The sequence below is a fragment of the Pyrus communis genome, chromosome 1, assembly GCF_041283825.1.
Source record: "Pyrus communis isolate YQ-2024b chromosome 1, ASM4128382v1, whole genome shotgun sequence".
Taxonomy (NCBI): domain Eukaryota; kingdom Viridiplantae; phylum Streptophyta; class Magnoliopsida; order Rosales; family Rosaceae; genus Pyrus; species Pyrus communis.
This window is the reverse complement of record NC_142565.1, coordinates 16277493-16288536: the sequence shown is the minus strand read 5'-3', so window position 1 is coordinate 16288536 and position 11044 is coordinate 16277493. Positions and strand designations below refer to the sequence as shown.

At 38.7% G+C, this 11044-nt stretch overlaps 1 protein-coding gene across 1 annotated transcript; it reads right to left on the bottom strand.

Moving 5' to 3' along the window:
- Nucleotides 1-8965: 8965 nt before the first annotated feature.
- Nucleotides 8966-10435, bottom strand: LOC137719621 (Ethylene insensitive 3 family protein). Its single transcript, XM_068458653.2, has one exon. It carries the CDS (start codon nucleotides 10349-10351, stop codon nucleotides 9047-9049), a length of 1305 nt encoding a protein of 434 aa, XP_068314754.2. The 5' UTR covers nucleotides 10352-10435; the 3' UTR covers nucleotides 8966-9046.
- Between the last annotated feature and the right edge of the window lie 609 nt (nucleotides 10436-11044).

Genomic DNA, 11044 nt, shown 5'->3' with positions numbered 1-11044 from the left:
GAGCAATATTAGAAAATATGAAAATAAATATAATTCCAATGATAATAATCATAAAGAAAATTCACAACATCAATTATATATGAGATTAATATAAACAACTAAAGAGAAAGTTAGGAAAACTGACAAACTTGGAGATTGAGGCTTGCATAAATGCAATGTCCTTAAGACAGAATTTCGCCCCTACTCTTGTGCTTGTAGTTCGGTAGACGTACGTCTCCCAGGATTCAACAATCTATAATCCGAAGTCAAAGCACTTCAATCATCGAACTCTGGCGAATTTCATATATTCCGTACTTTCAAGACACAACTCTGATTTTTACTAAGACATTGGAGAAAACTCTTCTCTTAATCCCCTTAGATATGTGGGATGTTTGAGTTTATATAGAACTCAAGCCACTCCCTTTTGAAACATTGTGACCGTTGCCTAAAGCTCCAACGAACAGATGCAACTCATGAATTTGAATTCAACCATGACACATGACTTTTATTTTTCATTCATATAAAAATTAAATATTATAATATTAATTATAATATATAATGTCCAACACCCACCACCATATAGCACGAGGCCTTTTGGGAACGCACTCACTTCGGGTTCCATCGGAACTCTGAAGTTAAGCGAGTTCGGGCGAGAGCATTCCCAGATGGGTGACCCACTGGGAAGTTCTCGTGTAAGTTCCCAGAAACAAAACCGTGAGGGCGTGGTTGGAGCCCAAAGTGGACAATATCGTGCTACGGCGGAGTTGAGCCCGAGATGTGGTGGAGCCTGGGTCGAGATGTGACAATTTGATATCAGAGCTAATCCCTGGTCGGAAGTGTGCCAACGAGGACGTCGGGCCCCTAAGGGGGGTGGATTGTTGGATCTCACATTGCCCAAGGGAGAGGATCCTCTATGCCTTATATGTACATACCCACCTCCATATAGCACGAGGTCTTTTGGGAACTCATTGGCTTCGGATTCCATCGGAACTTCGAAGTTAAGCAAGTTCGACCGAGAGCATTCCCAAGATGGGTGACTCACTGGGAAGTTCTCGTGTGAGTTCCTAGAAACAAAACCGTGAGGGCGTGGTCGGGGCCCAAAGCAGACAATATCGTGCTATGACGGAGTCGAGCCCGGGATATGGTGGAGCCCGGGTCGGGATGTGACATGTGTTGATCTGAAACCCGTTATTTTCGTATCGTGTAAGAAATTGCCAGTTCTAATAAAAGGAAAAACCACCATGCATATGCAACTAAGAGGATGGGAATTATAGACAAAGACAAAACCACCCTACAACCTTGAACGACGCTCCAATCCGATCACTCGGGTTAGTGATGTTATAACCAATCAAACGTCAAGTGTATATTGTAGAACAATTTGCACAGTTTATTTCAAATATAAAAAACTCAACGACAAATACAATATATTAAAATATAAACACGTAATGAGATTATATATAAAATCACAAATCACTGACTTGTTTCTTGAAGATAGAGGCTTGCAGAAGCAATCTCCTAAGACAGAAATTCGTCCCTACTTTAGTGCAGCAGTTCAATGGACGTCTATCTTGCAGGATACAACTATCTAATCCAAGTTCTTGCACTCGAACTCGGATTCTTGGCGAATTGGTTGTGTGGTTCTCAACGAAATATGGAGGAATGAATATGAAAATTGATTATAGTTTTTGATTTTATTGCCATATATATAATGGCATAATTTGAACTTATCCAACCGTTCATGCTTATCAGTTTTTTTTAAAAAGAAAACCGAATGCAACTGTTCAATCAATTTAAAAACTGAACGTAACTGTTCAATCAGTTTTATCCTTTCGGAAAAAACTGAATCCAAAAAATCAAAAACATAACTTGTGTTTTTCGTCCATCCGAGCCTAGAGGCCCAAGGCCCATCTTTGACATTTAATATATACACCCAAACCCTCCAAGTCTAAGGCCCAAGGTCCATGGCTTTGGCCCAATTCAATTCAAACTACAAGTGAGTTCACTCACTTATAAAGAGTTAGTGTAAAGGGTGTATGGGCGATGTGGGACTGGCAGTCCCACATAACACAAGTTCCAACAAGTGAAAAACAGAATATTATGTACTGCACTAGGAAGCTAGAAAGTAATTATTTGCCTTCCCAACGAAACTTTCTTTTTGTTCATATTTTTTCTGGTTAGTGAAAAAGGTTAATGAAAAACAAAGGAAAGAGAAAACAAAGTAAGCATTGTCCATGACATCTCTCTATGTAAGTGGATCTCGCTTTGTAAGATGTTTGCCAGTGAATCTAGCACAAAAAAAGTTTTGTTCTAAGCCAAATGAACAACTAGCAAGGCAAGTAACAAAATCCATGTACTATTGACTACTGAGGCATTCTTACATAGTTTCCAGATAGGAAGATACAATAATTAATACGATGCGTACATTTAAGTGTGGGTGAGAGAATTTTTTGTTCAAATAAAATGCATGATTGTTGTATAATCGACGGTGTGTGTAGTGAAATAAATAAAATAAGACACAAAATTTACGAGGTTCCTCTACAGTCAGTGTGACTGGAGTACGTCCTCGGGCAGCAGTGGTGCTTTCATTATAATTTGAATAACAGCAGTGCAAAGATATTCTCTCCTCTCCTCTTTTCTTCCTCTCTTTCTTTCTCTTTCTTTCTCTGCTCTATCTCCATTGATAGCAGTTGGAGTGCTTTATTTATAGAGCAACTCCGTATTATTATATTTTGAATATTTACACCACACCTTTGACAAATGATCTCCACATATCAATATTCTGCCAAGGTTTTCAATACTGTGGCAATGTTTTCAATACTGTGGGCATTCATTACCCACTTGTATTTTCAACAATGGTATCTTTATCCCTATGAATCAACTAATTAATTAACATGTAGTTGTCATGCTATTATAAATAAAAAAATGTCCAACAATGTGGTTGTTGCATTTGAGAGATGCGACGAACATAATGACAAGTAATACAAATTAATTATTGGTCTCGCTAGTACAAATTGTTGAAAATACTAGTGGGTAATGAATGCCCACAGTATTGAATACCTGCCACAACATTGAAAACATTGCCAAAGGGTTGAAAACCTTGGCAGAATATTGATATGTGGAGATTATATTGTCAAAGATGTGTGATTGGAGTTGCTCTATAAATAGAGCACTCCGTATGCTTTGAAGAGAGAGCAGACAGAGAAAAAGAGAAAGAGAGGAAGAGGAGAGGAGAGAATACATAGAGTTATCTTTGTACTCCTATTATTCCAATTATAATGAAAGCACCACTACTGCCCGAGGACGTACTCCAGTCACACTGACTGTAGAGGAACCTCGTAAATTTTGTGTCTTGTTTTATTTATTCCACTGTACACACATCGTCTATTTTACAACACGTTATCAGCACGAGAAGCTCTCATGTCAGTGGAAAGCATAACGCCATAAATCCGGTGAAGCACTATCCACCTCTCACCTCTGTCATCTAAAATCTCACAGAATAAAAGGTATGTCCATTTTTCGTCTCTCCCACTGCGCCAGAAGCGCCCCACCGAATTCCGATGAGAATTGAAATTTTACGACCTGAAGTCGTCACGAGATGAGAAAACTCGTACTTGACAACTGGTTTCCAGAGATCCAGAAGAATCTCATCAGACTTGGAAACCCAGATCACGTTGTTTACGGATCTTGAGAACTCCCATGAATACTTGGTTGTTTGAGATGGTGATGGCAATAATGAATCCACACAGGCCTCCCTCTCTTGTGCCTCTGTCAACCCCACTGTCATCTATGTCTCTGTAAGGAGGTTCTTGCTTAACGATGTCATGTTCCCTGGGTCATGCAAGAACAACGCCAGTCTTTGAATTGAATTTGGGCAACCTCCATAACTACCCAGCTAGCCTTGTGTTTCGAGACTGGCAGAGACAGAGAAGAAGAAAAATAATAGAAAAGGGGGATTGATGGAATGGCAAGGCACTTGTGAAGAAGAAAAAAAAGGGATGTTGACTGCAACATAAGAAAAAAAAAAAAAAAATATATATATATATATATATATATATATATATATATATAAAGGATCAGAATGGTGCATGACACCATTTAGTCAAAATGATATAAATGGTTTCTGTTGGTGCATGGCACCATGCTACAGAAATAAGAAAAGTAAGGTTTGAATAAGTGCTGACAAAAAGAAAGAAAAATAATAAATAAAAGGAGGTATGATACTTCTTGTTATTTATGTGAATTGGTGTTGGTTTAAAACCCTTTCACAAGTTCTATTTACTTTAAAGCAATTTATTTATCATGGACGGTTTTACCGCCTACTGCTTTAAGTTTTGATTTATGTGAATGGTGCTGAATTAAAGCCTTTGTCACAAGCTTTATTTACTTAAATGCAATTTATTCATTATGGCTGGAATTACCGCATATTGCTTTAATTTATTTATTGTACTTCTTTTTGTTACGATGAGTACATACTAGACCCGAAGTTCATTGATCAGATCAGAACCTGCAGTTTCTTGATCCTCATCAAATAAAAATGATTGGACCTGAAGTTCCATCAAACAAAAAGATCGGGCATGAAGTCCCTTGATCCTCAAGATCAGGACATGAAGTTCCTTGATAAGTACCTTAAGTTTGAAGAGCCAAAGTGCCTCAACTTAATTACAATAAAAGCCATAAGAATCTTAGTCTACAGACTATTAAATAAGGACCAGAAGTTCCTTATGTCCATACTCAAAAATGGTTTAGCAGAAACATTTATTAAGCGGATGAAATTGATTACCCGCGATCTGCTCATGAAAACAAAAATTGCCAGTTTTTACATGGGTACATGCTATTTTGCATGATGCATTATTGATTTGGTTGAGTCATGTTGACAACCATCAATACTTCTCAGTACAACTCGTGTTTGGGAACCAGCCAAACATTATACATTTACGAGTTTTTGGTTGTGTTATCTATGTGCCTATTGCACTGTCACAACATACTGAAATGAAGCATCATTACAGATTAGGCATTGATGTTGAACATCATTTATCATTCAATATTTAAAACCCTTGACTGGGGATATATTTACCGCCTGGTTTGCGAACTGTCATTTTGATAAGACAATTTTCCCGCCGTTAGGGGGAGAAAATAACTTTGTTTCATAAGAACGATGAGCAAATATCATTCCAGAAGAATGATGAGAAAAAACCGTTCCAAAAGAACGAAGAGAATTTGTCGTATTTTGATTCATGAAGCAATCAATATACAAACAAAGTGAGAATAATTGAATGATGCATTTAATGATGCAACGAAAGTGATGAAATCACATATACTTGCTGCAAATGTGCCTACAAGAATTAATGTCCCTATTGGACAAAATAATATGGCAGCAAATGATTTATCTGTTGCACGCCTGAAGCGTGGCAGACCCTCAGACTCAAAAGGTTCAGTCCTTCGAAAGAAGAAGAATATGGCACTACTGAACTATTGCATAACTGTCGCATGCCAGACACATGACAGTTGCCGCAATGATACTTGTCCCGAAAAGGTCAATCTGCGGACATGGGAATATTGATGTCTCATGCATGAAGCATGATAGACGTATAGGTTCCAATGACTCAACTCCCGAAGTGGAGATTAAAATCCAAGCTCTATAACGCTCAAAAAGAGGTTATGATCCGCATTCTCTAAATTATAACTATCCTGGAAGAGATAGTGTAATGCCCTTGAAGAGGCAATGGATATCTAAAAGAAATGAAAACCTTTTATGCATGCGCATGTACATGAGAATATGGGATCACAGATTGATGATAACCAATGGTAATTTTGGTTTTTACAAGTAGCTACTAAATTCATCAATGAGCTGTGGTGATATTGAGTCCCGTTCTTTTTCCATCAACAAAATTATGGGCCAAAAATGGAGAAAGGCAAATTCCATTATAATTTTGTAAGAACGTAGAAAAATAGACCTATATACTTGGATACAATACAAATAGTCAAAAGATGTTGAACCTAGAAGGTTACATATGGGCATTTGTAATACCGTGAAATACACTCATGTGATAAGACACAGGGTTGGAAACGAGTTCATATGAATGGAGAATTATATATGAAGGGTTATGAGTCGCCCACATAATATCTCCATAAATAAATCCCTCAAATATACATGGAAGCAAATTGCTCTGTATAAATTCTAAAGGAAAATGTGTCATGAAATGTAGAAAATCCCTGAAGGATTCAAATTGCTTGAAGAAAGCCCCGGAAGGGTAAAGCATGAAATATGTACTCAATACCAATGAATGGTATAAATTGTCTTAGTGAGTACTTCCATTATGGTATTGTTGCAACATACTAAAATCTCTTTCAAGAGTTGATGATATTAAATTGGGACTCCTGAAGAGTCAAGAAAGATTATAAAGTGTTGAGAGAAATATTGTCTCGAACTGCAGAATCGAACAATATGCCAACACGAATCTTATCCATGATGTTTATGACATTAAAGAATCATATGGATTGAAGATTATGAGTTGAATACTCAAATGATTTAGACACTGAGAATAATCATTTATCTTCGCGAGGGGTAAAGATAAATTGATATTTGGTTCAGAAGTACCACATCTTAGTGAAATATATGCTTTATTGTATTTAACACAATACACTGAATGAAATAAAGCTTATATATTAATATCTCCGAGAAATTACATACACATGAGTTAAAACAAACAAACAGGAGGGAACCTTTACAAAGGTTGCTCATGTGAAGCCTCAGTACTCGGAAGTACCCCAGAAGGGGAAAACACCAGAAGTTGATTATTTGGAGTCTCAATACTTGGTGAAACTCCAGACAGCTAAGACAATGGATGTCTTTGGAATAAAGACTCGAACCCTCGATTGTCATTTTGAGTCCGACCTTCGGATTCCAGTAGCTGGTCGAGCTTTCTTTTCATGCTCGTAGAGTAATTATTTGCAAGCATGTGTAACACTTTATTCTCATGCTTGAGCCCTCTAATCTCTTGTTTAAGACTTGCCACCTCAGCCATTAATGATTCAACTTGGTGAGTTCGAGCAAGTAAGCGTTGGCCCATATTGGATACAGAGCCCGCACATTGAACACTGAGAGCCAATGAGTCTTGAACGGCCGCCTCATCAGACCGGTTTGAAAGGATTCTGTTGTCCTTTGGAGTGAGAAGATTCCTGGCTACCACTGTAGCAGTTATGTTATCCTTCATCACAGAGTCCCCAACCGTAAGAGGACCATTAGAAGATGAGAAGGACGGGCGCCATATGTTATCCTGACGCTGCTCGTCTGTATCAATTCTGAGACTCAAATCTAAGCAAATGTTAGATGGGCAAGCCATTTTCAGAAATGATGAAGGAAGTCAGATAAAATCTCAGAAGTGCAAGAAAGGGAAATTTTCTGCAGGCAACAATTTTCTGAGTGTTTCTGAACAAAATTGATATCTCTATAAAAGGAGAGGAAACATGACCACTTATTCAAAAATCGAAGAGACACCGATTTTCGAATTTCAAAAGCCGGATTTCCCTGCATGACGTCTGTCAACATTTCTCAGACACAATCTCAGCTCTTGGATATCACGTGCAACTTTGTCAAAGATCTCTGATAAAGTTGAAAACGCGTGAATCTTACTGTTCTAATTACACCACAGTTGCTGACAAGAGTAAAGGCACAGCACTACTACCTGCTATTGGGAAATCCATATATATGTCAACCTCTGTCCTCCATGGCAAGGCAGAACTGAAAAATATCTAACTCTTCCTCATCTCCGAGAATGCATCTTTCACAAAATATCTCGAAATACTCAGTTTTCTTCCTCTCTGAGAATACCTCTACAAACAAGTCACACCAGAGTAAGAGTATCTCATATCATCAGGGACGAGAGCAAGAGTATCTCATATCATGCAATCTCCCTGTCCTTTCCTTTATCCTTGTTCTTACCTGCCAAGACAAGGACAGAGAAAGCAATATGTCGGAACCTCCACTCAAACTTGCGTTGCCACCAAGAAGTGATGGTCCATTCAAATACAAGGTTTGCATCCCACTCCTGTATCAAAGGACAAATACTACACGAGAAGATGCCAAACCTGCATAAGGAAAATACCACTTCTGCAAAGGAGCAAGTAAGGTAAGTGAAAATGATACATTGAAGCCTGTGGAGGCAACCACAACAAACACATGTCAGTTCATCCCCAACAAAGTCTAAGATCACTTGTCACATGATGCTCCTCATGGTCCAATTTCATTCAAGATCAAGTCTAGACGGCATTTGAAGAAATCACAAGTCCGATTCAAGATCAAGTGTCCACCACCCTTAAATCAAATTCAGCTCCAGATAAAATAGGTAAATTCAGACCTTTGGAGGAAGTCTAGCAGAAAGCCCTCCAACCCAGTTCAAGAACAAGTCTGTGGAAAGTTAACAACAAGTGAAACACCTCATTCGGCAACTATCAACCCTAAGAGGCTAAAGTAGCAGGATCAATGATCAGCCTAAAGAATTTGAAATCAGGGGGAGAAACTCATCAAGGGAGAGCATCCAAAAATAGATCAAGATTTTAACGAGGCAACTAATGTTGATATGTGGGCATCCAAGGGGGAGTGTTGAAAATACTAGTGGGTAATGAATGCCCACAGTATTGAATACCTGCCACAACATTGAAAACATTGCCAAAGGGTTGAAAACCTTGGCAGAATATTGATATGTGGAGATTATATTGTCAAAGATGTGTGATTGGAGTTGCTCTATAAATAGAGCACTCCGTATGCTTTGAAGAGAGAGCAGACAGAGAAAAAGAGAAAGAGAGGAAGAGGAGAGGAGAGAATACATAGAGTTATCTTTGTACTCCTATTATTCCAATTATAATGAAAGCACCACTACTGCCCGAGGACGTACTCCAGTCACACTGACTGTAGAGGAACCTCGTAAATTTTGTGTCTTGTTTTATTTATTCCACTGTACACACATCGTCTATTTTACAATACAAATTATTTTATTGATACATTTTAAACAACAACTACGTGAAAATGAAAACTAATTAAAAGATACAAGAGTAGTGCATTCACTAATTAATCATATCCCAAATCCCAAATAGAAGTTGAATCTTGGTCATAATTATGTGACATATCTTCGGAAGAACGATTTAAATCCATGTTTCCCCTTTGGATCTCAAGTGCTCCATCCATAGCTAGATCATCATCATCAATACCACCTCCCCAATAGCTTGCTGATCCATAGCCGTCTGCCACTTTAGTACCACTGTTGTCATCAATCCGATTGGCCTTTTCTATCTCCATATTAATCCAATCCACCACACTAACAGCACCACTATTTTGATCAGAAGCACAAAGTGTTTGATCTTGATCTTGACCTTGATCATAGTCTGCCCTTGATTTCTTTTCCACAAACCCTAATCCCAAATCAATACTCATCATCTTCCTCTTTTCATTGCTAGTAGTAGCAGGCCACTTCAAATTCTTACCCTTTTTGTTTGAGTGATCTGGGATTTTGAGGCATTTCCCTGTAAGTTGTATGAGAGATTCTTCTTGGTTAACCACTTTGGACCAAATAGCAGTCTCCTTAGCAGTCATCTTATCTTGCAAACACTTGCTTTGCGTCACAAGTCTTCTCACTCTATCCGACTGAGGAGCCATGTGTTTGACCACAGCAGCCAAGGCACTCACTTTCCATGCCTTTTTAAGATCGTGGGGCTTCCGATAAGGAGGAGCGCCGTGCTCTACAGAAAGCCCTTGGTCCCCCCACCACATCTCCTTCCCTGTGGGCCACCACGGAGGAGCTAAACCCTTCTCCAGAGGGAACCTCCGCTGCGGCGGCACGCAGTGCTGAATCAGAGCAGAAAGAAGAGACCCTAAAGTAGTGTCTTGCAGTTCATTAAGCAAATGAGCATAGGAGCCATGATCCGACTCACCTTCAAATATCAGAGCTGGCAGATACTCGGCGATTGCAATGGGGGCGTTGTGGTCAAATCTCGCTTTGTCTTTCCACCACTCTCTTAAGCTATCAGAGGAGCCCGTCACTGGCTTTCCCTTCTCAGGCACAATCCCATACACAAAGCCCTTTGCTTTGCATACCTCCATGATTTTCACCATGTATTTAAGTATCGAATCCTGGGCTCTTGCCATTTTCTTTCTATGAGACCCTTCTTGCTTTGCCGACGACTCTGCAGGTTCTTCTTCTTCGTTTTCTTCTGCCTCAATGATTTTACGATTCTCTTTCAGCTTTTGTAAGCGAATACTATCCTTCCACATTCGCTTCTTAAGCTCGTCGTAGCTGATGTGATCTTCGGCTGCTTCTTCATCTTCTGCAACTACTCCAAGGCTTAGAGGATCAACTTGTACATGGAACTTTACCATAGTAGTACCAGTTGAAGTATTTGTGTCTCTATTGATATAAAGACGGTGTTACTAAGTTAGGTATATATAAACTACCTAGTCCATTGGCGGTGTGAACCAAATTACCAAATATAGAAACAACAATGTGAAAGGCTTCTTTCCTTTTTAGATATGAAAAGTGAAAACAGATGGGAAGGCTTGAGGCCAAGATTGGCATTAACGAGGTTGAGGGAGAAGTTTGGAGGATTCTGAAAATTTCAAAGAAACACGAGAGATTCTGAAGTAAGAAATTAATGGAGGGTGGTGCTGTACGTGGTATATAAGTTGTCACTCCAGCCTGAATGAATTTAATAATTTTCTACATCTTTTCATTCGAGCTCTAGATTTGTTTTTTACGGGTTTCTGTTTTTAGAAGCTTTAATGAAAAGGGCTAGGTTTGTTGCAGTCCTATTAAATTAGAAATGTAATCGTGTAAATCCTATCATATTTAGAATATTGCTTAGATTACATATTATCCTATTAGAGTTGTAATCCTATTGGATACAGAATTTACCTTCCATACTACTATAAATAAAGACACAATTGGTGGAATAATACACATCTCACAATTACACATATCTCTTTCTCTCTACTGGGCTGCACCCCCTCTCTCTGTCCTTTATACAGTTCAATAAATTAGGCCTACATCACGTTATCAACACGCTCTTGACGCTG